General features: G+C 35.5%; 1 protein-coding gene across 1 annotated transcript in view; it reads left to right on the top strand.

The window, feature by feature from the left end:
• The window catches only part of ADAMTS6 (ADAM metallopeptidase with thrombospondin type 1 motif 6), a 285,964-nt gene that overhangs the window by 156,183 nt on the left and 102,213 nt on the right, over window positions 1-27,568 (top strand). The window contains exons 11-12 of the mRNA XM_003408062.4: window positions 4,230-4,371; window positions 25,574-25,681. Of these exons, the coding sequence (XP_003408110.1) occupies window positions 4,230-4,371; window positions 25,574-25,681 (250 nt within the window). The remainder of the gene's footprint in view (window positions 1-4,229; window positions 4,372-25,573; window positions 25,682-27,568) is intronic.

Genomic DNA, 27,568 nt, shown 5'->3' with positions numbered 1-27,568 from the left:
ACGTTTGCCTTTTCTTGTCTTTTTATATAAACCAAAAAACCAAGCCTGTTGCCCTGAAGTCAATTCCGACTCATAGCGACCCTATAGGACAAAGTAGAACTGCAACATAGGGTTTCCAAGGCTGTAAATCTTTCATAAGCAGACTGCCACTTCTTTCTTCCCCAGAGTGGCTGGTGGATGCAAACTGCTGACCTTTTGGTTAGCAGCCTGAGCTCTTAACCACTGTGCCACCAGTACTCCATCTTTTTTATATAAGACCATACAATATTTGTCCTTTTGTTATTGACTTACTTCACTCAGCATAACATCTTCAAGCTCCATCTATATCGTAGCATGTATCAAGACTTGTTTTCTCCTACTGGCTGAATAGTAGTACATTGTATGTATATACCACATTTTGTTTATCCATTCATCTATTGATGGGCATTGAGGTTGTTTCCACCTTTTGGCTATTGTGAATAGTGCTGCAATGAACATTGGTGTACAAATCTCCGTCTGAGTCTCTGCTTTCAAGTTTTGTGGGTATATATGTAGGAGTGGAATTGCTGGCTCATATGATAGTTCTTTTTTTAGTTTTTTGAGGAACCGTGTGGCCTAGCCTTAAACAATATTAAAGAAAAATAGAATTGAACAGACTACAGCTACACATATCAACATCACTGAATCTCACATTCATAATATTGTGTGAAAGAATAAAGTCACAAAAGAAAACTTACAGTATGGCTCTTTTTATATATACAGGCAGATAAATAGTGTTGTTATTAGTTGCCATTGAGTCATTCCAACTTGTAGTGACCCTGTGTACAATAGAATAAAACACTGTGCCAACCTCACAATCGTTGCTATGTTTGAACCCATTGTTGCATCCACTGTGTCAATCCGTTTCGTTAATACTCTTCCTCTTTTTTTACTGACCCTCCACTTTAGTAAGCATGATGTTCTTCTCCAGGGACTGGTCCCTCCTGATAACATGCCCAAAGTACGTGAGACCAAGTCTCACCATCCTTGCTTCTAAAGATCATTCTGGCTATACTTCTTTCAAGACAGATTTGTTCGTTCTTCTGGCAGTCCTTGGTATATGGTATATTCAATATTCTTAGCCAATACCATAATTCAAAGGCATCAATTATTCTTTGGTCTTCTTATTCGTAGTCTAGCTTTCACATGCATATGAGGCGATTGAAAAATACCATGGCTTGCGTCAGGCCTACCAGGTGACGTCCTTGCTTTTGAACACGTGAAGGAGGTCTTTTGCAGCAGATTTGTCCAATGCATTATGTTGTTTCATTTCTTGACTGCTGCTTCCATGGGCTTTGTTTGTGGATCTAAGTAAAATGAAATCCTTGACAACTTCAATATTTTCTCCTTTCGTTATGATTTTGCTTGTTGGTCCAGTTGTGATAAATAGGTGGATAAATAGTAGAGAGGCAAAACTATTAAGAAAAGCAGGAAATTATTATTATGAAAATCATACTAGTAGTTAACTCTGGGGAGCAGGTGGGGGTTGTGATTGGAGTTGAGCGCTTTGGAATTTTCTTTAAAAAGAAAGAAGAAAAGAAAAATCACTTCCAGGATTAAGTATACATCCATGTCCTATACCTCCTATACCTATATCTGTAATACTTTATTATGTCCATTGATATCTCAGAGGTATGGAAATATCCAGAATTATTTTTTAAGAGTTGTGATCTAAGACTTTACTTACACGAAGTAGGAGCTGATTAGCTGACAAATATTAGTGAGATTATTAAAAGCATGTGTTGCATGATCTTCAGTAAAGAAAATATGAAAACTACTTGATCCTCCTAAAACTTTGAGATTTTACTGTATATATTGGATATAATTACTAGAAGAAATATCTGTAGTACATTTTTTTAACCCAAAACTTGGAAACAATTTAATTTAGCCTTGCAGATATCCCCTCACTTGTGTTCCTGTGGCCAATAATAGTAGGTAAGACACTTGATTTGCCTGCATTGGTAATTTGTGCATATATACTCAAATCCATTTCAAAAGGCCTTTTTTGATGTGATGTTCTTTAGTTTACACATTTGTTTCTTAAAGACCCATAAGGTTTTTTGCTTGTATTTTATTTCACACTGGAAAAAATGGACAAGACTAGCCTAGATATTTAATTAGACCACATTGATTCAAAGCAATAGGTGCTTTTAAAGAACTAAAAAGAAAATATGCTTTTGAGATAAACTCACACGGAAGCATTTTGGCCATTGATGCCTACAGTGCATGGTGTTCTTGGTTGTCTGAAGACCCTTGCATATGGTCATCTAATTCAGTATTTTTAAAGATATGGACCATGATTAGAAGACCATTAGTACCTTGAAACAGGAACTTTAAACGATGTAATTATTCTTGCTTCCTCCTAGGTTAAGCCAATTTTTAGTTTGCCACTAGCAAAGAATTTATTCCTCAGGGTATCTATCCTTAGACTCTTCTTTAGAATCCAAGTAATTCTTCCTCTAATTTTTTAGGTTAATTTTCTATAATCCTAAACAAAATTAAGTGTAATTATTTTTAGCAGATTCTGAGCTGGTGCGATTTAGGCGAATCTATCCTATACTTTATTTGTCATTGTATTGGTAAATATTTTTCACCTATAGGGCCCTTCACTTAGATACTTCAGTACACAATTTTTAACTTTTCCATTGATTTATAGTGATACTCGACATGTTATTGTATTTTTATTACATATTTAATTCCTTTCATAAAGGCATTTATACGTACAGAGTGTGAAACTGATATTTTAGAAGGAAATTGGGGAATTAAAATACTAATTAAGTACAATAATCAGGAGATAAAAAGTGTTTTTCATTGAAAACTGGATAGCTGGATAAAAAGGGTTTTTATTAGATACCTTTAGCAGTGACAACTGAAATGACTATGATAGCCAATAGTAAAATAAATCTATATTAATATCACATTCAACATTTCAATCTAAATTTTTTTTTACTAAATAAACAATTAATGTAGAGGAACATAAATGAAAGGAAAGGAGTGTAAAGAAGACAGTGTTCTATCACTTGGGTCTTTGAATCAATCATTTTAGGAATAATCTGATTCACTTTTTAAAAGGTCTTAATTTGTTGCTGTGCTTTACATTATTATTTAGAAAATTAACTTTCATATTGCAAGAACATGATAAAATATTAAATGAATTTGAAACTCAATATTATACATGACTCTTTCTTACTTATCTATAAATGAAAATTCATACTGTCCTAAATAACAGTTGAGGAACTTCTACTTGTGAATTATTTTCCTTTGGCAATGTGGATGGAAAAGATTTGGAAAAAAAAAAAAAAAAAACACAAGTGCTGGCACAATTGACAGGAATGTTGGAAAAAATTTTTAAATGTTGGCATAGGAATTCTTTAAAAATTCTAACTTACTCACATGTGAAATGAAAGTAAAAAAGCATCTGTCCTATTTTATGCACACTGACTAAATAAAAACGAACAATTATATTTAGCAAAGTATAAAGCTGTTTAAACTAAGGTATTCTGTCTGGCTTTTGGCCATCTTTATGTTATTTGTTCCATTGAATTAAAATATTATGTTTGAGTGCAGGCATACTTTTGAAAAGCAGAAATTATAGAGAGTGAACATTCTCTTTCCAACTCTGATGACCTTAGACGAAATATGAAATTTTGGAGAGACTAAACACTTCTAATATACTTGAGAGGAGAACTTTGGATCTTGGCCTCATCAGTCATTCAGCCCATTTGTTACTAATATATTTAAAGAATGTATGGAGATGTCTTACCATAGCACCTATTTCTCTGGCCAAGGTGGAAGCATATAGATTAGGTCTTTAAGGATTACAGCCACAATTTTGTTTTTCTAATTTTCCACATTTCATGTATTTAATTCTACTACCAGATGTGGTTATATTTTCAGTGAAAACAAACAAGAGGCTTAGAGAATATGAAATTCTGTTTTGATTCCTTAAGAAATTAGTTTAAAGGCCAACATGACATTTTCAGATTATTGTCTGAGGTGTTTTATTGTGTCTTGGTGCTAGAAAGAAAAATATTTGGAGCTCTTATTCAGTTTTCAGTAAAGCCATTCTATTTTGCCATGTAGTTATTTACTGGTAGAATTTATTGTTTTTCACTCAAGTTTTTAAAAGAAAGAACTCAACACATGGATTCATAATTGTGATTGAAAGTCCATACAGTACCTAATTTCCTTTGATCCTTTATGTTGAACAGTTCAGGCCGTGGTACTTGCCTTGATAATGAGCCTCCCAAGCGTGACTTTCTTTATCCAGCTGTGGCCCCAGGTCAGGTGTACGATGCTGATGAGCAATGTCGTTTCCAGTATGGAGCAACATCTCGCCAATGTAAATATGGGGTAAGAAGTCTTAATCATTATGTTTAGCTATTTGTATGTTTTCTTTCATGACACAAATGTTAAGATGTGTTCTTTTATGACAGAAATGTTCAGATAGAGTTTTGATGGATGTAGTTTACCTCTAGTAACATCATTTAATGCAAATATGAACTTTGACATTGCTCTTTTTCTGGTATCATTTGTATAATACTTATTTCTAAATGTTTGGGTAATCCTGAGTTAGACACATTTAAAATTTCTTTTGAATTAATGCAGGTAGAATTTTAACAATTTCTAATGTATTTATTCATTAAGTCTTGAGTTTTTTATGCCAATTTTATTTTGTCTTTTGAAATATTATGGTTTTGAAATCTAGTTGCTTCTCCCTTTTCTGGCACTCTTATAATTGGGTTAAAGGGTATTTTTACACTGGCTGGGAGCCTTTTGTTTAATTCATAGTTGCTAGTACTGAGTCATTTCAGGTTGTGTCTTCCACTGCCCACATTCCAACACAATGACTGAGGACAAGATGACATTAGCCCAAATAGTGAAACAAGAAAAATTGCTGTAGGAAAAAAAAGAAAGTAGGCATTATAATTGACTCATCATGTCAGCCTGTAAAAGCCATGGTGTCTATACCAGAAAATGCATAAAAATATTCTTAAGCTTTACATAGAAGCCTTATGTACCATATAGGGGTGTGTTTATAGTAGGAACATAATATAAGCATGTCAAATAAAAAAATGAGATTTAAAAATATCAAATTGTCAAAAAATATTCAGGTTTAAAACATGAGTTTAAAGGTTTGGTTCATATTTTTATGCAAATAATGTTTTAAGTCCCTTTTAAAAAATACTAAGAAGAAAAGGAATTACATTTTAAGGAAGTTAAAACTAAGCAATACACTCATTGTGCTCTACCAATTATTCCTCTTGGGTCCAGTACAAAGGGAAGTGATGTTTTAATGTCCCTTGGGTGACAAATATTATTATTAGTAGGCTTTGGTAGCACATCTTGTGCACTAGATTTAAAGATTGTTTTTAGCTATATGGATATCTAGAACATTGAGTAAAACTTTGGCTTTTCTTGTCTCTCTGTAAAGAATACTTCTTATTCTGTAGGGTTCTAGTCCCCCCCACCCCAGCCCCACACACACACCCACGCTCCTAGATTGCTGTTTCCCTCACAAATAGTTGGTCAAATTTTCATCACAGTTTTTATGTATGCTTTTAGGTTGAAATTCATGACCAAATGAAAATAGAGATTTTCTGTTAGATTGTTCTTACTTATGGTCTCTCATTTCTTTTGTATTGGAAATTGGGTTTAACTCTACCTATAAATCTCCATATCAGATAACTTGTATTATCAGCTTTACTGGGTCTATGGATGCATTTTTTCTTTCTTAAATTAATAAAAATTTGACCTCATTGTCTTATCTTCATATCTCTAAGTTTTATTCGTTTCAGACTAACAAAAACAAAATAAAATAAACCCATTGCCGTCGAGTTGATTCTGACTCATAGTGACCCTATAGGACACGGTAGAACTGCCCCATAGGGTTTCCAAGGAGCAGCTGGTGGATTTGAACTGCAGACCTTTTGGTTCAGACTAGTTGATGTGAAATAAGATTAAACGATAGTAAATTGTGCAATTTCAGTTTATGTTCTTCATATTCTTCTTTTCGATTTTATTTCTTATGCACTATGTTTATAAAGGCTTATGTAATAGGTAAAAATAAACTACGAAAGCTTGCAAAAAGGCATAGCATTTGACAATCCTATACAGTCTCATGTATTTTCATCATAAAGTTTTCACTTTGATTTGCAGCAAAAGTTGGTTTCCCTATTCACATGTACAATATGAAAATACTTTTGCTATTTAAAAAATGCTGTTTATTACTAACAACTTTCTTGAGTCTTAATAGATGTCTTTATGATCACACTCACCTCTTAAACTTGTGCTTGAAAACTTGTGTTTACACAGTTGATAGAGCCCAAACCCACACCAGGTTTTACCTGATAAGTCCCTAAGATTTTAAAGGATTCTAAATACCACTTTAGAAAACAGTAGTGGCTTTATAGGTGGTGTCCAGTCACATAAACAAGGCATACTTCAATTGGTAGCTGAAGGGAAAAACAAACCAGCCCTGCTTTAGATAGCTGTCTGAGTGAGGCGTGCTGAGATGAACACTAAACATACTTGTTGACTTAGGAGAGCTCCCTACACTGTAGCTACTTGGGGAGGCGGGGGGGCACTCCTCCTGTTGTTGGAGCATCTTGAAATGATGCCTCTTTCAACTAGTAGTCTCCTACGATGTCAGTGAGAATTTTAAACAAGAACAGGATGATCCATGATAACTGCAGCATTGATCGGCTTTCCATCTCTTCCACTTCGGTCATTATGCAGTCATTGCTGGGATTACCAATGATTATATCTATAGTCATTAAAAATCTTGCTTGAATTCTTTGTGAGTTCATTAATATACATGTTAGTCACATTTGGGAATTTACATGATCTTTTGTTTTTTTAATTTTAATTTAGGGCAATATTTTCCACTAGTATCCATTTATATCATCAATTTATGTTTTCCAGGTATTTCTAACTTCCAATACAGGTAATGAGGAGGTTGTAACGGCTATAAATACAAAGAATAAATCTGTACAGTATGATATGCAGAATAACATAGTGCAGTAATCTGTAAATGATGTATCGTTTCAGGTACTTACATATTGCCTTTTATCTGAGATGCTTAAAAGTGCTTTAATAAAAATACTGATTATCTTATAATATTTTATAGATGAGGAAACTAAAAATACAGGATGCAATACCTCCTCCCATGGTAATATAAATAAACAAATAAGTGGTCTAAACCTGTCAATTCTGTTTCTACTAAGCATTAATATGAAAATTATATCAAATGAAAGAAATATAGTAGATGTATTTTATTTCTAGAAATACTTTTTACTCAGCTTTTATCATGTAATACTTGTTTCTAAAAATCTTTTCAAAATTTCCTATCTTGTCCCAGTTTTTAGAGGGCAGAGAGACAATCAGGAGAGCTTCCCTAAACTTATTGCCTAAAATATTTGAAATGTTCAAAAGTGCAAATATTGTTTAAATGCTCTTGTTTCTGAAGCCCTGAATCTTGGGGTTAGAGTGTTTTTTTTTTTTTTTAATCTTTTATAGACAGAATGTTTGCAAGTCAAGGTGCAAGTACAGACAAACAGGATGCAAAGTAAGATCGCTACTAAAAAAAAAAAACAAACCCTTTACCTGGAGTCGATTCAGACTCATAGCAACCATATAGCTCAACGTAGAACTGCCCCACAGGGTTTCCAAGGAGAGCTTGGTGGATTCGAACTGCTGACCTTTTAGTTATCAGCTGTAGTTCTTAATCACGAGGCCACTGATCATCTAAAAAAAAAATCTGGCTACATTAGCAGATTTCAAAGGGGCCTTGGATGCTTCCTGGATGAAATACCTCGCAAATAAAACAGCGTATTAGTATGTCCAAGAAATGTTTCTTTTCCTATTTAGGGTAACAAACTTTCTTATAAAGCTCCATAGGATCTATTGCCTAACACTTCTTTTAATTTCCATTAGTCTCTTCTTTCTTGTTAGAAAAGAAATATTAACAAAAAGCATATTACAGTGATTATAAGGTTAAACTTAGGAAGGAAGTCACTAACGAGCTTACGTATGACAAAGGCAGTGGGTGATCTTTTAAAAGCTTTCAAAAAAACAGGTTAATTCAGGACTCAGTCTCAGATGTAGCTTTGTATTTCTTTATTCTGTCACTTTAAATCATATTTTAAAATTGTTTTTTAATAGACTTAATGATTTGGTTTAGGTTAACAATATCCAGTACATAATTTAGTGGGTAGCACAAATAGTGTACAATCAGCTGCTAATCTAAAGGTTGGGGGATTGAACCTACCCAGTAGCGCCACTGAAGAAAGGCCTAGTGATCTGCTTCTGTAAAGAATACAGTCAAGAAAACCCTGTGGAGCAGTTCTATTCTATAACATATCGGGTCCCCAAGTTGGAATGGACTTGATGGCAAGGGGTTTGTTTTTTTTTTTTTTTTTAAATCAAGAAATGAGAGCTCATCCACAGGTAGATTTAAGGCCCCATACAATCTGAAAAATTTTATAGATGTCATAAAACCAAACCCTTTACTGTCGAGTCAATTGCAACTCATAGCGACCTTATAAGACAGAGCAGAACTGCCCCATAGGGTTTCCAAGGAGCGGCTGGTAGATTCGAACTGCTGACCTTTTGGTTAGCAGCTGAGCTCTTAACCACTGCACCACCAGCTTATAGAGAATTTTTATTATCTATGATGTTTGTCGCTGTCCCACATAGACTTAAGAGTTAGCACATGAGAGTATAATTCATTGTACATTATGGTGCAGACAGCTAACATGCTCGGCTGCTAACCAAAAGGTTGTTGGTTCAGGTCTACCCAGAGGTGCCTCAGAAAAAAGGCTTGGCAATCCACTTCTGAAAAATTTGCCATTGAAAACCATAAGGAATACACTTCTACTCTGACACCCATGCTTTGTTTTTTTCCTTAACATTTATCAGTTCCTAACATACTGTTTATTTTACTGATTCATCTTGCTTATTGCCTGCTTTACCCACTAGAACCTATTTTCTATAGGGGCAGAGCGCTTTTCTGTTTCTTTTGCTGAGGAATCCACAACACCAAGAATAGTGCCTGGTTCATGACAAGTGCTTAATAAATATTTGTTGAATGAATGAACTGACAATTGTAATGAGTATATAAGCTCCATGAGGGCAGGGGCTCCACTCAGCTTATTCATGGCTGCTTATATGGTGAGTAGCATAAAGAGATGGGGAAAGAGGACTGTGAAGATACTTAGGCTATATATTTGAAATGCTGAGAGAAGGCCATTGTGATTGAGGCCCTCAAAGCAAGCACTACATAAATGAGACAGGAGAAGAAGATACAGGCGAAATCTGACTGTACCTTATAGGCCATGTTAAGGATCCTAGGTTTTCATCTTATGAACAACGGAAAACTGTTGAAGGGTTTTCTTGTGAATGAGATCATAAGAGTTTATTGATGCACAGGAAATCACAGAATTTCTAAGGCACAGTGTATCATAGCAATCAAATATAATTTTACTGATTCCCCCAAACATACCCTACACTTAGTACTAAAACAGCCCTGCCATTGATGATACTCCATCGTAGCAATACCCTTGCTTTTCTAGGTAAAAATAAACTTGATGACTTTATACCAGAGGGGGATGTATCAAAACTCTGAGAAGAGATGAATGGAGGTATTTATGTATGGAAGTGGACTTTATAATTTTGACTTTAATACTGTAAAATCTCAGTATGTTGTGGTGGAAATATAGAAACATATATAAAAAGAAAACATGACATAACTTTGGAAACTTTAAAACTTCTCATTAATTTTGAATCTGTGGAGAGAGATATATTTTACTCACATGTCATCAAACTTTTGAATATGTTCTACATACTTAATTAAATAAAAATAAACCTGTTTGTGGATTCCAACTCTAGCAACCCTACAGGACAGAGTAGAACTACCCCATTGGGTTCCAAGGACCAGCTGATGGATTTGAACTACTGATCTTTTAATTAGCAGGCAAACTCTTAACCACTGCCCCACCAGGGCTCCACAATCTAAAATTGATTAAGGGTACCATATTTGTTCTAAACTTTTAAGTAATGAGAAATATTTAGGCTCTGATATTATAAATGAAAGATCATAGAGAATATACAAATGTGTGTATACATACACACACACTATATATATTTGTATTTATTAATTTATAATAAGAAATATAGCCACATAGTTTATTCAGTAAAATCTACTAAACTCTGCAAATTTTCTCACTTAAAGGAAATCTACTCTGTAGGTCAATTTATTATCAAAAGGTTGTTTAGTTAACATAGAATTAAAACAGAACAGTATAGATCGTTTTATTAACATATTAATTAATAAACTATAATAATAATACCATCGAACTATTTCAGCCTGAAGTATATAGCTCCTTGCAGTTGAGGTAGTCTGCTAGAGACAAGATAGTTGAATTCTTTGATCAGGGTATCCTCCTCCAGGAGAATACTTAATAAAGTCTGACATACTTTGTCTCTCGGACTCTCTAGTTTTTCATGTTTTCACGCTTACCACCTTCTGTCTATTATTTTATCACCATCAATTAGCTAAGATTCAAGTCATTACTGATTTCTGATTGAGAATCATTCATTTCATGTAATTATATGTTGATCTCATTAGTCTATTTTGGCTGCTTACCCTTTTTTTTTTCCCAAAGAGATGTAGATAACTTGGGAGAGGATGTTGTTGTTAGGTGCCGTCGTGTCAGTTCCGACTCATAGCAACCCCGTGTACAATGGAACAAAACACTGGCTGGTCCTATGCCATGCCCACAATCGTTCTTATGCTTGAGGCCATTGTTCCAGCCCGCGTCAATCCATCTCATTGAGGGTCTTCCTCCTTTTCACTGACCCTGTACCGTACCAAGCGTGATGTCCTTCTCCAGGGACTGATCCCTCCTAACAACATGTCCAAAGTATGTAAGATGAAGTCTCACCATCCTTCCTTCTAAGGAGCATTCTGGCTGTACTTCTTCCAAGACAGATTTCTTTGTTCTTTTGGCAGTCCATGGTATATTCAATATTCTTTACCAACACCACAACTGAAAGACATTAATTCTTCTTCTGTCTTCCTTTTGCATGCACATGGTGCAATTGAAAATACCGTGGCTTGAGTCAGGCGCACCTTAGTCTTCAACGTGACATCTTTGCTTTTCAACGCTTTAAAGAGGTCTTTTGTGGCAGATTTGCCAGATGCAATGTGACATTTGATTTCTTGACTGCTGCTTCCATGGGTGTCCTGATCATATGCTACCTCTTGAAATGGTTGAACGTCTACCAATTCTTTTTGGTATAATGACTGTGTATTCCTTCCATCTTCTTTTGATGAAATTGATCGAACATGCAGTCAGGATGCATTGATGATTACTGGTGATAGGAATTCGAAAGCTGGAAACAAAAAAGAAGGATCGGTAGTTGGAAAATATGGTCTTGGTGATAGAAACGATGCTGGAGATTGCATCATAGAATTTCACAAGACCAACAACTTCTTCATTGCAAATACCTTCTTTCACCAACATAAATTATGTCTGCAAACACAGACCCAGATGGAATACACAGGAATCAAATCAACTACATTTGTGGAAAAAGATGATAGAAAAGCTCAGGATCATCAATCAGAACAAGGCCAGGGGGCGACTGTGGAGCAGACCATCACTTGCTCATATGCGAGTTCAAGTTGAAATTGAAGAAAATTAGAACAAGTCCACGAGAGCCAAAGTATGACCTTGAGTATATCCCACCTGAATTTAGAGACAATCTCAAGAGTAGATTTGATGCTTTGAACACTAATGACTGAAGACCAGACAAGTTGTGGGATGACATCAAGGACATCATACATGAAGAAAGCAAGAGGTCATTGAAAAGACAGGAAAGAAAGAAAAGACCAAGATGGATGTCAGAGGAGACTCTGAAACTTACACATGAACATCGAGCAGCTAAAGCAAAAGGAAGAAATGATGAAGTAAAAGAAGTGAACAGAAGATTTCAAAGGGCAGGTCAAGAAGACAAAGTAAAATATTATAACGACATGTGCAAAGACCTGGAGATAGAACACCAAAAGGGAAGAACACGCTTGGCATTTCTCAAGCTGAAAGAACTGAAGAAAAAATTCATGTCTTGAGTTGTAATAGTGAAGGATTCTATGGGGAAAACATTAAATGACGTAGGAAGCATCAAAAGAAGATGCAAGGAATATACAGAGTCATGAGAGAGGATAATTGTAAAAGAGAAGTTTAAAGAAATAGAGTTTGATTAGCCTGTGAAAAAGAAAGCTAAATGTTGGCCTCAAAACCATATTCAGGCCTTGGAATATTTATTATAGTTCTATTACTGATAACAAATTGTTCTCCTTCCCTAACAAAAGCGTAAAAAAAAAACATAGTGGTCTTAATTTTTACAGCTGGAAGGTTGTAGGTTAGGTAGTAGGAAGAATTTCAAATTATTAAATATTTGACTGTTACACTGAGAGAGATTGTGGAAAAACTTTCCTTGAATGTTTTAAAGTGGTATAAGTATTAATACTCTATAATGTGGCTGGAAACCCTGTTGGCAGCATAGTGGTTAAAAATTACAGCTGCTAACCAAAAGGTTGACAGTTCGAATCCACCAGCCGTACCTTGGAAACCCTATGGGGCAGTTCTACTTTATCTTGTAGGGTCACTATGAGTTGAAATCGACTTGACAGCAACGGGTTTGGTGTTCCATTTGGTTTATAATGTGGCTTGATATGGGCTTAGAGAATAAAAGGCATGAAAGTATTTTATCACCTAAATATACTTTTGGAGTCCAAACATATATTTATCAGGTATATACAAGATAAGAAATCAGATTTTTATTTTTCCTTACATTCCAAGCCAAAAATCATAGGTCCCTAATCATTTCTACCCTTAAACGTCAATTGTTTTTTTAAACCTTAGGATTAAAAAAAAAAAAATCTTTTTTAATCCTTTCAAATTGGTGATAAATTATATAACTCAGATTTCTAGATTAGGTTTTTTGTTATGTGTTTGTTGTTGTTCTTGTTGTTGTTGTTTTTGCCTTTCTAGGATCTCTTACACTTAAATTATTTACATAGCAGGAATAAACTATTTAAGGTTGAAATAAAGGTACATTATCCTCTCTCTTCGGATGGCTACTAAACACCTGCGCCAGGCCACGGGGTCACCATATGTTGCTTTTCAATTTTCCTTTTGTGTGATAAAATGATAAGTAACCTTTGATTAACCATTGATGTAACTAACCATTGATGCTCCTTCCTGACCTCTTTGAGCTTCAGGATTCTTTATTGCAAACAGCTGCTGAGAGATGTTACTGATAATAATGAGGACAAAGAGAATGTCCCATATCCAGAATAAAGAGTCCAAGATGGGATAGGGTTTCTCAAGGCCAGAAAAATTGTGCATATCTCTTTTATGGTCTTTACAGTTGTTAAAAATATTCGTCTAGCAATAAAGACACCATTATCTCTTCACACACTGTTTTACCTTCTTACTGATATAATAGTTTAAAATTGATTTTGTACTTTTATGATGTGCCTTCCACCATGTAAACTGCTAATTTTAATTTTCCTAAGTAAAGTGAATGACTTTCCTTCCCATTTTTTAGTTTTTTTTTTTTTTTTACAGTTACAGTTCCTTCAAAAGAATGGAAAGATTGGAAATGATTATTCTACTTTCTTCCATTGTGTTGAAAAGGGTCTTTGTCTGTAAAATGATCAGTTATTGCATGGTGATTAGAGGAGCCCTAGTTCATTTCATTACAAAGTTATTTTCTGCATATCAGATGTCTTAGTTATCTAGTGCTGCTAGAACAGAAATACTACAAGTGAATGGCTTGAACGGACATTTATTTTCTCACAGTTTAGAAGGCTAGAGGTTCGAATTCAGGGTGCCAGCTCTAGGAAAAGCCTTTCTCTCTCTGTAGGCTCTGGATGAAGGTCCTTGTCTCTTTTGAGCTTCTGCCCCTAGGTGATCTTCATGTGGCTTGGCATTTCTCTTCTCCCATCTCTGCTTCCTACCTTGCTTATTTAATGTCTTTTATATCTCAAAAGAGATTGACTCAAGACACACCCTACACTAATCCTGGATCATTAACATAACAAAGGCAACACATTCCCACCCCTTGCAGTCCAGTGGATTTCAGCTCACAGTGACCCTATAGGACAGAGTAGCAATGTCCCATTTGCAAGGAGTGCCAGGTAAATTATTTTTGCTTTAGATAATTAATTTAAAACTGTTCTCTATACTGTTCTTTACTACTATTTATGATTTGCTAATCTTTTTTATTATTCTGAATGTTTGTAGTGTCATTCTTCTAAAACATTAAATAAACTGGAAATCTGGAAGTTGATATTAAAATTTTAAATAAGTAGAAATATTTTTAAATGTCTTCTTTTTTGAAAGAAACCATGGGCTAATTTGAGGCTTTCATAAAGAATATCCTTTTAAAATCGAAACACAAGTTGTGGTGGTACATTCAGAAACTCCAGTAATAATAATGTAAAGGTTGATGCCTAAACTCATTTGTTGAGTGGATATGTTATGAATTAGTATATAATAGTCTTAATTTGGAAATATCTTCCTTTAAAGCTTTACAAATATAGGTGAAGGATAGAAGGACATTATGAATGGGTAGTACAGTTTTACATTTTATTACAAGTAAATATTTACTAATCAGCCTTAATTAGCCAATCACATTATTTATTTCTGGTACAGTTAAGAGAAACAGAAAAGTTGCTTAGTTGTGTGGAGATAACTTAGGCATTGATATTCGACAGAGATGATTCATATCTAGATTTAGTTAGAATTGAAGGGAAATTGCTAAGTCTTTCTGAACCTAAACTTTCTAAAAGGACCATCATGATGATAGAATGAGATACAATATGAATAAGCGGTTGACGGTATGCCCTGAAAAAGCCTTAGTTTCCTTCTTTTCTTCTTTTTTCCTGCCTATATTTTTATAGCCTTCCTGCTAAGTGATCTTGAAGCATATGCTCGAGTACCTCCAGTGATGGAGATTTAATTCTGTTTCCTCGTTTCTCAGCTTTGACTTTTGGAAGACTCTTCTTTATATTGCACTGAAATCTGATCCTTCTAGCTTCTATCCATTGTTGAACTGTCTTCTCATCTATACTAACATGCATATTTTTTTCTCCAATCCTTTATAAAATTTGCTTTCTAAAGTTTAAGAGTTCCAGTTTAAAAACATGACAAACAGTAAACAGTTACTTTTCCAGATACAAAAACAGAAATACTGGACAAAATAAAGCTACCATATTTTTATGCAAATAATGCATGCCTTCTATGTTTTTTTGCCAACTGCACTCTCCGTCCCCACAGGTATACCATGCTATACTGATTTTTTTATGTCAACATGTTAAGAGAAATTGGCATAATAGCACTTATGAAAATGTCTCATAGGGGTAGGGCACGGTTGGCAAACAAACATAGAAGGTAGGTGTTATTTGTGTAAAAATATAGTAATAGACATAATTAAATATAGTCCAACATGTTTAGCTACGACATGTATTTCTGTAATGAGAAGAGGTTTATGTACAATTGAAGAATTAAGGAATGATACTGTATAAAGCATATATCTCGTTTGCTCATATGTCATTGTTTCTTAGTACATTAATGATTGGAAGCTACCACCCCAGTTTCCTCACAATTAAAGAGAAAATCTATACCAACATATGAAGACCCTCAGGAAAAAAAAAATTGAAAAATTCTATAGGAAGAACTTCCTTTACTGAATTTAATGACTGATTTAGCAGATTTATTTCCAAAACACAGAGCTATCTAATGGAGACATGAGGGCAAATGAAGAAGCTGTGAAGATACAGCCCATTATGTTGTTGTTGTTTTTAAAGTTGATTGTTGAAGAAGCTATACCTTGGATCCAATTCTTAATTTTGATAAAAATGGTCTCTGTTGGAAGCAAATACCTCAAAGACCTGCATCTCAAAGAGGAAGAACCACAAGTCACAGGGTTTAAAGCCACAAAGAATTCATCGACTGGGATACTGAGAACAAATGCAAGCAGAAATTTAACTCTGCAAATGTTTTTATTAGTAGTGTTAATATTTTTGTTTTCTTTTTACAAATTTGCATAGGTTTTGAGTGGTCTACTACAATCCTATTTTTCCCATAAACTTTTTTTTTAATATGTTATTTTGCACAATGCAGGGTGTCATGAATTGAATTGTGTCCCCCCAAAATATGTGTCAACTTGGTTAGGCCATGATTCCCAGTATTGTGTGGTTGTCCTCCATTACATAATTGTAGTTTTCCTATGTGTTGTAAATCCTAACCTCTGCCTGTGGTTAATGAGGCAAGATTAAATTATGCTAAAGAGGATTCAGGTGGGGTTGTAATGCCGCTATTAAGGTTACATCCCTGATTCAATGTAAAGGGAGTTTCACTGGGTTGTGGCCTGCACCACCTTTATCTTACAAGAGATAAAAGGAAAAGAAAGTGAGCAGAGTTGGGAACCTCATACCACCAAGAAAGCAGCACCAGGAGCAGAGCGTGTCCTTTGGACCTGGGGTTCCCTCATGGAGAAGCTCCATCAATCAGGGGAGGATCGATGACAAGGATCCTTCCTTCAGAGCTGACAGAGAAAGCCTTCCCCTGAAGCTGACGCCCTAAATTTGGACTTGTAACCTACTAGACTGTGAGAGAATAAATTTCGCTTTGTTAAAGCCAACCACTTCTGGTATTTCTGTTACAGCAGTACAAGATGACTAAGACACAGGGTTTTTCGGGGGAATGCATTCACCACATTGCAACAGAGAACCAGTATATATCAGACCTAAGTGGGTAGGAGAGAGTGGGGGATATGCCAGAAATAATGAGAAATTTTAGTCAAAGTCACAAGATGGTGAGTTGGGATAGGAGACATCACCTTGGGCCTTGAGATAAAGAACTGAAACTGAGACTCCTTCATGAAGTCAGAACACTAGAAGGGCCATCTCAACTCTGAAAAAAGAACTAAATGGACAAGGAATGTTACCTGCCCTTTGCTCTGAATAGGGAGTAATGGCTTCCATGAGAAATTAAAGCTCTAGACATGTGCGTCACGTGTAGAAAATAAGAAAAAGAGGGTAAAAGATATGGTAGTTAGAATGAGAATGTTCAATATAAGTTGAATAGGAGTTTGAGAAAGAAGTACCAGAAAGAATGGAGAAGAGATATATTTAAAAAGATTGTTGCTGTTGTTGTTAGGTGCCATTCAGTCAGTTCTGACTCATAGTGACCCTGTGCACAACAGAACGAAGCACTGCCCAGTCCTGAGCCATCCTCACAATCGTTGTTATGCTTGAGCTCGTTGTTGCAGCCACTGTGTCAGTCCACCTCATTGAGGGTCTTCCTCTTTTCCACTGACCCTGTACTCTGCCAAGCATGATGTCCTTCTCCAAGGACTGATCCCTCCTGACAACATGTCCAAAGTATGTAAGACACAGTCTCACCATCCTTGCTTCTAAGAAGCATTCTGGTTGTACTTCTTCCAAAACAGATTTGTTCGTTCATTTGGCAGTCCATGGTACGTTCAATATTCTTCACCAACGCCACCATTCAAAGGCATCAATTCTACTTCGGTCTTCCTTATTCATTGTCCAATTTTCACATGCATATGATGTGATTGAAAATACCATGGCTTGGGTCAGGCACACCTTAGTCTTCAAGGTGACATCTTTGCTCTTCAACGCTTTAAAGAGGTCTTTTGCAGCAGATTTACCCAATCCAATGTGTCTTTTGATTTCTTGACTGCTGCTTCCATGGCTGTTGATTGTGGATCTAAGTAAAATGAAATCCCTGACAACTTCAGTCTTTTCTCTGTTTATCATGATGTTGCTCATTGTTCCAGTTGTGAGGATTTTTGTTTTCTTTATGTTGAGGTGTAATTCATACTGAAGGCTGTGGTCTTTGATCTTCATTAGTAAGCGCTTCAAGTTCTCTTCACTTTCAGCAAGCAAGGTTGTGTCATCTGCATAACACAGGTTGTTAATGAGTCTTCCTCCAATCCTGATGCCCCATTCTTCTTCATATAGTCCAGCTTCTCGTATTATTTGCTCAGCATACAGATTAAATACGTATAGTGAAAGATTACAACCCTGACGCACACCTTTCCTGAATTTAAACCAATCAGTATCCCCTTGTTCTGTCCAAACAACTGCCACTTGATCAATGTAAAGGTTCCTGATGAGCACCGTTAAGTATTCTGGATTCCCATTCTTCGCAATGTTATCCACAATTTATTATGATCCACACAGCCGAATGCCTTTGCATAGTCAATAAAACACAGGTAAACATCCTTCTGGTATTCCCTGCTTTCAACCAGGATCCATCTGACATCAGCAATGATATCCCTGGTTCCACATCCTCTTCTGAAACCGGCCTGAAATTCTGGCAGGTCCCTGTCAATATACTGCTGCAGCTGTTTTTGAACGATCTTCACCAAAATTTTGCTTGCATGTGATATTAATGATATTGTTCTATAATTTCCACATTCAGGTGGATCACCTTTCTTGGGAATAGGCATAAATATGGATCTCTTCCAGTCAGTTGGCCAGGAAGCTGTCTTCCATATTTCTTGACATAGACGAGTGAGCACCTCCAGTGCTGCACCTGTTTGTTGAAACGTCTCAATTCAGAAACATAATGACTAATAATTTTTCAGAATCAAAGGAAGACATGAATACTTAGAGCATGAACCTTAAGTAGATAAATAAAATGAACACCTGGTGAAACTGACAAAGAGAAACTCTTGAAAGCAACTAGAAAGACTTAACCACAAAGGAAGAGCAATTAGAATGACAAGTTACTTTTCATCAGCCTCCATAAAGGCCAGATGGCAATGGACATAATACCTTCAAAATGCTGAGGTCAGCATAGAATAATAAGTGTCAACATAGAATTCTATGTTTAGCGAAAATATAATTCCAAATGAGGGGGATATCAATTTATTTTCAGAAAAAGCCTCTTTCTAAATTAACTACAAAAATATGTACGTAAAGAAGAAAGAAAGTGAACGCAGAAAATAGGAGTGGGATGTAAGAAGCAGTTGGTGTTAAAAGCATGGTTAAACACATGGATACACTCCATTCTCTGAATATTGACTGTCAATTCTTGGTGAGTGAGTAGTTCACAAACTTTTATATTTGTGTGGGCAAGGAAAATTTCTCCCCAATTTTGGGAACCAACATAAGGATCACAACTTCTCATTTTTCCAGGTAAGAACACATTGTAAAAACTGACATGAGCATGCAGACCCTGCCTTCAGGAATCGTACAGTCTACTGTTCTTATCATTTCGTATAATAAAAGGCATTTTAACACCTCAAATGTAGAGAGAATAACACTTAATTAAGATAATCCGTAAAGAGCCCTGGTGGTGAAAGTTCAGCAGTTCAAATCTACCAGCAGCTCCGTGGGAGAAAGATGTGGCAGTCTGCTCCCATGAAGATACAGCCTTGGAAACCCGATGGAGGCAGTTTTACTCTGTCCTTTAGGGTCACTATGAGTTGGAATTGACCCCATGGCAATGGGTTTGGTTTTGGTAAGATAGCCCATTTAAATAAGTAATTTTAGTTTCAAGGAAAAAAAAAAAAAACTGACTACATTGACATTTTTCTAATTTTATCACAGAATGTTAAGAACTTTATCATGAACCTGTAACAATCCATGGCATTTGGGCTATATGTCTGATTATACACTATCTTCTTCTCCCTGATTGACATGAATACTGAGTAACAGTATTAATTTTTTAATGACACTGATATATACCTGGCACATAGTAAGTGCTCTTGAGTGAATAGAAAATATTTATATCATTGTTGCTTTACCAGGCAATCCTCCTACCTGGTTAGAAACCAGTACTGTGAAATCAGAGATCCCATTTCAAATTTTTATTGTCATGTAACAGAAATGTCCCTTAGTGGGGACTGTTGATATCTTCTTTTTCCTTCTTTAAACTCAAGGGCAAGTACAAAGACCAAAGTTTCCCCTAGATACTTCCCCAAAATGAATTTTAGGGTTATAGAGGGGAACCAAACATTCAGGCAATGATTTATTAGTTCATAGAGGTCCTGAAACTAATCTTAATAAATCTTAACTCCTGCTATCAGTAATCATGAGTATCTGAAAGAGAACTATGTTCTTCTACAGTTAAGCTGATGGCTAGTCAAAAAATCATTATTCCTTCTCATCAACTATACCTCATATATTTAGGGAAATTCATCCGTCTACTAGGATGATTACTATACAAATTGCCCAAGAAGCAAAAAAATTTGGTGTGCATTTGACTTTCTTAGAGGCTATGACTTACCTTAGGGTGCAAAGTGCTTATCAGTAACTGATACATATGTGCAAATGAAACTGATACACCTATCCAAATATATGTCCATGTTCTAGAAGTCAGCTATTTAGGAAAAGAAGGGTATTCCTGAAAGTGAATTTGTTTTCAAGTTCTTTCAGAAAGTGTCCATCTTGCTTACTTGGTATAAAATGAATTTTGGGGGGGTTTTCTTTTTCAATAGAGTATCCTTTTTATACCTTGAAAAATCTTCCTAATTGGGTTAGCAAAATCTTTCTTATCCAAGTGGAGATTCTAATTGCAAAATATACTTGAAAACTCTTGAGAGTCTTGTATTTGACTAGTTGAACATCTTGGGAGTGATTCCCATACATAGATTTCCAGCCCCAGGCTTCAGGCAGTGATCTCTGAAAAGTTAATGCCCTAGCAAATTTGAATTCCCAGGGGTTCACTAGGTAATGAAATCCTATTAAAAGTGGGAATCTACCTTTCAAAGTGCATCATTTGCTAAAGGATAAGAGAACTCTACCAGAGAGTTCTATTGTGAGCCTTGAGATCAAGGTTTTGAATAATGTATCTTGAGCACTTGCATTTTGAATAGATTTTCAGGGCACTTTTGGAAAATAAAGTTTCTGCAACCTGACTAAATAGTACATTTTTCCAAGACATGGCATGAATATTGTCATTTTCAGCAGTAGAATTTGTATTGTATAGTTTGGCCTAAAGTAAACTCTAGGCCTCTTTTACTTCAGTCTAAAGTAAGCTTTAGATGTAAGATTCTTTTTTTTTTTAAGATTCTTAATACATCAGGAATATGGTCCAGGGATTTGGATAAAATTTTTTATAACCTCTATACATTGTTCATGAGTATAGGATAATAACCATATGTCTACAAGGAACCAGTTAATACAACTATTATTCAAATTTACGCACCAACCACTAAGGCCAAAGATGACGAAATTGAAGACTTTTATCAGTTTCTGCAGTGTGAAATTGATCAAACATGCAATCAGGATGCATTGATAATTACTGGTGACTGGAATGTGAAAGTTGGAAACAAAGAAGAAGTGTCAGTAGTTGGAAAATATGGCCTTGGTGATAGAAACAATGCTGGAGATTGAATGATAGAATTTTGTAAGACCAGTGACTTCTTCATTGCAAATACCTTTTTTCACCATCATAAATGGCGACTATACACATGGACCTCGCCAGATGGAACACACAGGAATCAAATTGACTACATCCGTGGAAAGAGACAACGGAAAAGCTCAATATCATCAGTCAGAACAAGGCCAGGGGCCGACTGTGGAACAGACCATCACTTACTCATATGCAAGTTCAAGCTGAAACTGAAGAAAATCAGAGCAAGTCCATGAGAGCCAAAATATGACCTTGCATATATCCCACCTGAATTTAGAGACCATCTCAAGAGTAGATTTGATGCATTGAACACTAGTGTCGGAAGACCAGACAAGTTGTGGAATGACATCGAGGACATCATCCATGAAGAAAGCAAGAGGTCATTGAAAAGACAAGAAAGAAAGAAAGAAAAGACCAAGATGATGTCAGAGGAGACTCTGAAACTTGCTCATGAACGTTGAGAAGCTAAAGCAAAAGGAAGAAATGATGAAGTAAAAGAACTGAACAGAAATTTCAAGGGGTGGCTCAAGAAGACAAAGTAAAGTATTATAATGGTATGTGCAAAGAGCTGGAGATAGAAAACCAAAACGGAAGAACACGCTCGGCATTTCTCAAGCTGAAAGAACTGAAGAAAAAATTCAAGCCTGGAGTTGCAATACTGAAGGATTCTATGAAGGTATTAAATGACACAGGAACCATCAAAAGAAGATGTCATTATACCAAAAAGAATTAGTCGATGTTCAACCATTTCAGGAGGTAGGGTATGACCAGGAGCCGATGGTACTGAAGGAAGATGTCCAAGCTGCTGTGAAGGCATTGGCAAAAAACAAGGCTCCTGATACTGACGGAATATCAATTGAGCTGTTTCAACAAATGGAGGCAGCGCTGGAGGTGCTCACTAGTCTATGCCAAGAAATATGGAAGAGAGCTTCCTGGCCAGCTGACTGGAAGAGATCCATATTTATGTCTATTCCCAAGAAAGGTGATCCATCCGAATGTGGAAATTATAGAACAATTATCATTAATATCACACACAAGCAAAATTTTGGTGAAGATCATTCAAAAATGTCTGCAGCAGTATATCGACAGGGATATTCAGGCTGGTTTCAGAAGACGACATGGAACCAGGGATATCATTGCTGATGTCAGATGGATCCTGGCCGAAAGCAGAGAATACCAGAAGGATGTTTACCTGTGTTTTATTGATTATGCAAAGGCATTTGACTGTGTGGATCATAACAAATTGTGGATAACATTTAAAAGAATGGGAATTCCAGAACACTTAATTGTGCTCATAAGAAACCTTTACGTAGATCAAGGGGCAGTTGTTTGGACAGAACAAGGGGACACTGATTGTTTTTAAAGTCAGGAAAGGTGTGCGTCAGGGTTGTATCCTTTCACCATACCTATTCAATGTGTATGATGAGCAAATAATATGAGAAGCTGAACTATGTGAAGAAGAACAGGGCATCAGGATTGGAGGAAAACTCATTAACAACCTGTGTTATGCAGATAACAACCCGGCTTGCTGAAAGTGAAGAGGACTTGAAGCACTTAGTGATGAAGCTCAAAGACTACAGCCTTCAGTATGGATTGCACCTCAACATAAAGACAACAAAAATCCTCACAACTGGACCAATGAGCAACATCCTGATAAACAGAGAAAAGATTGAAGTTGTCAAGGATTTCATTTTACTTGGATCCACAATCAACAGCTATTGAAGCAGCAGTCAAGAAATCAAAAGACGCATTGCATCGGGTAAATCTGCTGGAGGAATGTCACCTTGAAAACTATGGTGTGCCTGACCCAAGCCATGGTATTTTCAATAGCATCATATACATGTGAAAGCTGGAGAAATGAATAAGGAAGACCAAAGAAGAAGTGACGCCTCTGAATTGTGGTGTTGGTGAAGAATATTGAATATACCATGGACTGCCAAAAGAATGAACAAATCCATCTTGGAAGAAGTACAACCAGAATGCTCCTTAGAAGCAAGGATGGTGTTACTTACATACTTTGGACATGTTGTCAGAAGGGATCAGTCCCTGGAGAAGGACATCATGCTTGGCAGAGTACAGGGTCAGCGGAAAAGAAGAAGACCCTCAACAAGGTGGATTGACACAGTGGCTGCAACAACGAGCTCAAGCACAGCAACGATTCTAAGGATGACGCAGGACCAGGCAGTGTTTTGTTCTGTTGTGCGTAGGGTTGCTATGAGTCAGAACCGACTTGATGGTGCCTAACAACAACAACATACATTGTTCTGGAAACCCTGGTGGTGTAGCGGTTAAGTGCTACTGTTGCTAACCAAAAGGTCGGCAGTTCGAATCCACCAGGCGCTCCTCGGAAACTCTATGAGGTAGTTCTACTCTGTCGTGTAGGTTTCCTATGAGTCGGAATCAACTCGTTGGCAGTGGGTTTGGTTTTGGTTTCACATTGTTCTAGAAATGTTTTAGTGTTTTTTAATACATTTTTTCTGTGACTGTGGATGTATTTTTGATCCATGGGATAATGTTTTATGGTCCTAAAATGTTAGGCCTACTAGTATTTTAATATTAAACTAAAAGTATGTATTTAGGATCGTATACTAAGAAAGTGTCTCATATAGAAAAAGAATAAATTAGTGTAAATAATCTTCTCTTAGAAAAGAAACTAAAGCAGAAAGTAGATTTTGTAATAAATTGGATTATAAGAACAGGGAAGTTTTATCTTTATGCTATAACCCACACTACGTGTCATTTTTACTTCTAATGTTTTAATTCTCTTCTAGCTCAGTAGTTCTCCAAATAGAGTCTAAATTTTTTTAAAGTCTCTTAAAAGCCAAATAGAAATCATATGTTTCCTTCTTGACTGGTGAGGGAACCCTAAAAAGAGGCCCAAAGAAATCCCCTCAATGGACTATGCTCTGCAAGGCATTTCTATTTGTAGGAATGGTTAACCATTGACTTCAGTATGTTTCTAAATTGTGTTTATGTGACATGAGTTCTTATAATTGTGTTTTGGTATTTAAAAAATCAGTTAGGCAATAAAAGTAAAAGAATTTAATGAATTATTGTTGTGTTTATCCTTTTATTACCAGATTATTATATTATTATTGGCAGTATACATTTCCATACTAAATAGTTCTAACTTAAATTAAAAAATTGTGATATCAGTAATGATGTTGTTTGATAATCAGGTATAAAAAGAAAAACTCCAAAAATTTTGAATATTTTCTTCAGAAGTAAGCTTTTTTTTTGCTTACGTCTTAGTTGAAACACTTTACTCAGGAATATATTGAACAGTTTATTTTAGAATCTGATAGATTAATACAGTATGGATAAAATGAGGTATTTTATATTACTAGAATTAGAATATTCCCCTTTGCTGAGGTCAGATAATTAGAAATCATAATAAAGAGGACTGCTACAAACAAGATTTGAAGCATATCAGTTAGGGAAATGGTGCATAAATGGCTGCATTTGTTCAAACCCAAATTTTTCTTTCATAGATGTGGTCTACATTGGTGGACCACAAATAACATTGCTAGATTGTTCTTAGGCATATATTAGCTTTAGGTATTACTTGAAATATGCTTCAGTTTTTTAAATTCATATGTTGAAGTCCTGTCTGTTAACATGATTTTTTTATTTCTATTTTAAAATAATCTCTATTTGGATATTATAGTAAGGCTAGGAAGTCATCTACCTGGAAACTGTTAGTAATTGATAAGTTGGTGCTATTGTATATTTCTGAAAGTATTAAACATATATTTCCTTTTGACATAGTAATTCTGATTTTCTCCCTACTCTTCTATATTAATGGAATTTCTGCACCCAATTTTTTAAAAAGGTCCTAATTAATATTCAGAGCCAAGTCCATAAAATAAGAATACCATGACAAATGTTCAAATAATTATGTGAAATGTCTAGCTCGCCTTCATAACACCCTCCTCCAACATCATCCATGGTGCTTCAACGGCAGCATGAGGTCAGGGAACACTACCTGTGTTCTCTTTTTACAGCGCTTTCGAGTGACGGTGGGTATATTTTATGGAAGGACTAGATGTGATTTTAGTCTCCACTTCTGATCAACCTGCTTTTGCCTTCTTTCCTAGGAAGTGTGTAGAGAGCTCTGGTGTCTCAGCAAAAGCAACCGCTGTGTCACTAACAGTATCCCAGCAGCTGAGGGGACACTCTGTCAAACTGGGAATATTGAAAAAGGGGTGAGCACAAATGATTTACTAGCTGTTTGAAATGTAGAATAAACTGATTAATTTTTGGTGCTAATATTCAACCACTAGGAAATAGTGAATTTAAAATGTACTTGAAAAACTACAAAATTTCTAGCCCTAAGGCATTGTCATATTGTAATATCTGTAAAAATGCATTTGTTTTGCAATGAAATTACAGTGAATAACTGTTTTCTGGGTTAGTTTCTCATCTCTATAGGTATATGTATGAAATATATTTGTAAAAAAAATCCACAACAATCATATGGTCATTTAACATAGTCTGTTTAGTCATATAATATAGTTTCATTTTTTTCTGATAAACAATTCCAGGGAAAATTATGTGACCCAAAAATACACTTTATAGGTATAGTTTGACTGGAGTCACTTAATTGCAATATGAGGGCAAGGACTAATGTTGTTAGTTGCCATTGAGTTAGCTCTGACTCATGGTGACCTTATGAACAAAATGTAGCCCGGTCATGCACCGTCATCATAATCATTGGTATGTTCTACTATTGAGGCATTAGTGGTAGAAGAATAATAGAACAATTTATTGAGCAAAGAAAGTGGAATTAATTTTAGTTTCATTATTTTGATTCTTATTAAATATTATTATCAAGAATTGCTCAAACAGATAGGAATAATTGTATGCTGTGCCCAAAATTCTCTAGGAATTGCTGTGTATATAAACTCCAGAATTTATTGCTATGGACTGAATTTATAATAGTAACTGCCACTGTCATCTGTTCTCAGTTCTGACTTCTTCCATGTTAACTGGGCTGGTTTCAACAAAGATTACACTGAATTTCAGCTTGCAATCTGATGTTTAAATAAAAAGAATGAAAGCTTTTGGGCAGCTGTCACAGTTTATTAATCCTTGCTGACGGCTTCATTCAGGACCCATGACCTAGTGCCATATTGATGGCTTTTCCATTCTGAGTTTGGAAATGTTGGTAAATTATGCTAAATACATGAATTGATAGGGTCATTTTTAAAGGATTAAAGATCTTTTTTTTATATGTCGTAAGTAGCCAATAAAAATATAAAGACCATCACACACTACCAAAAATTCCTTCTTTTTTTCCACCAAAGTAATAGAAAATATTAAGAACCACATTTTTGAAACAACAGTCTAGGTTTATTTTGGAACCAAGAACTCTTGTCAGCAACAAGTAGCAATTTACATCAATCTGGACTTAGAAGAATACACAACTGTGAGGGAGAAAAGTCATAGAATCTGTTCTTCTATTTGTCATTGATTGATTATTACTCTAGTTGATCTAGTCCACGGGCCACAGTTTCTAGAAATAATACTATCACGAGGCCTGAGAAATCTTTTTATTTTACTTTATTTTGTAACCAAAAGCATAAAAAATTAATTCTTTTAAACACTGCAGAGTCTTCCTGGAAGCATTCTATAAATGAGGTAATCACTCTAAATAGGTAAACCACCAGTAGTGGCTATCCCAGAATGCACAGTTTAACCCCACTAATCATTTATATGGCAAAAAAACATTTAATATCTTATCATTTGTGGTTAAAATCAGGGCCCTCAAATGCCATGTCTTACAGCTATGTGTATATATGTGATAGAAAGGACATATTTCTTGGAAATTATAGAAAAATTTCAGGAATAATTAGAAAATATTATCAAATAATCTTAAGCTAAGAGTATTGAATTTAAATTTATGTAAGCAAATAGCTGGTGGAGGGGAAATAAAATTACTTCTAAGCATAAATAAGGGTAAGCAGAGAAGAGGGTAGGTAAATAAGACAGAGCACAGTTATATTTGATTCCTAAAGATTCACATTCCTAATCTAGGTTAATTGTTGCCAACCATTTCTTCAGATGAAAGCTACAGAATCCCAATGTATACA

This window comes from Loxodonta africana, chromosome 2 (assembly GCF_030014295.1).
Source record: "Loxodonta africana isolate mLoxAfr1 chromosome 2, mLoxAfr1.hap2, whole genome shotgun sequence".
In the NCBI taxonomy this organism is placed as follows: Eukaryota; Metazoa; Chordata; class Mammalia; order Proboscidea; family Elephantidae; genus Loxodonta; species Loxodonta africana.
This window is presented reverse-complemented; position numbering and strand designations above follow the sequence as displayed.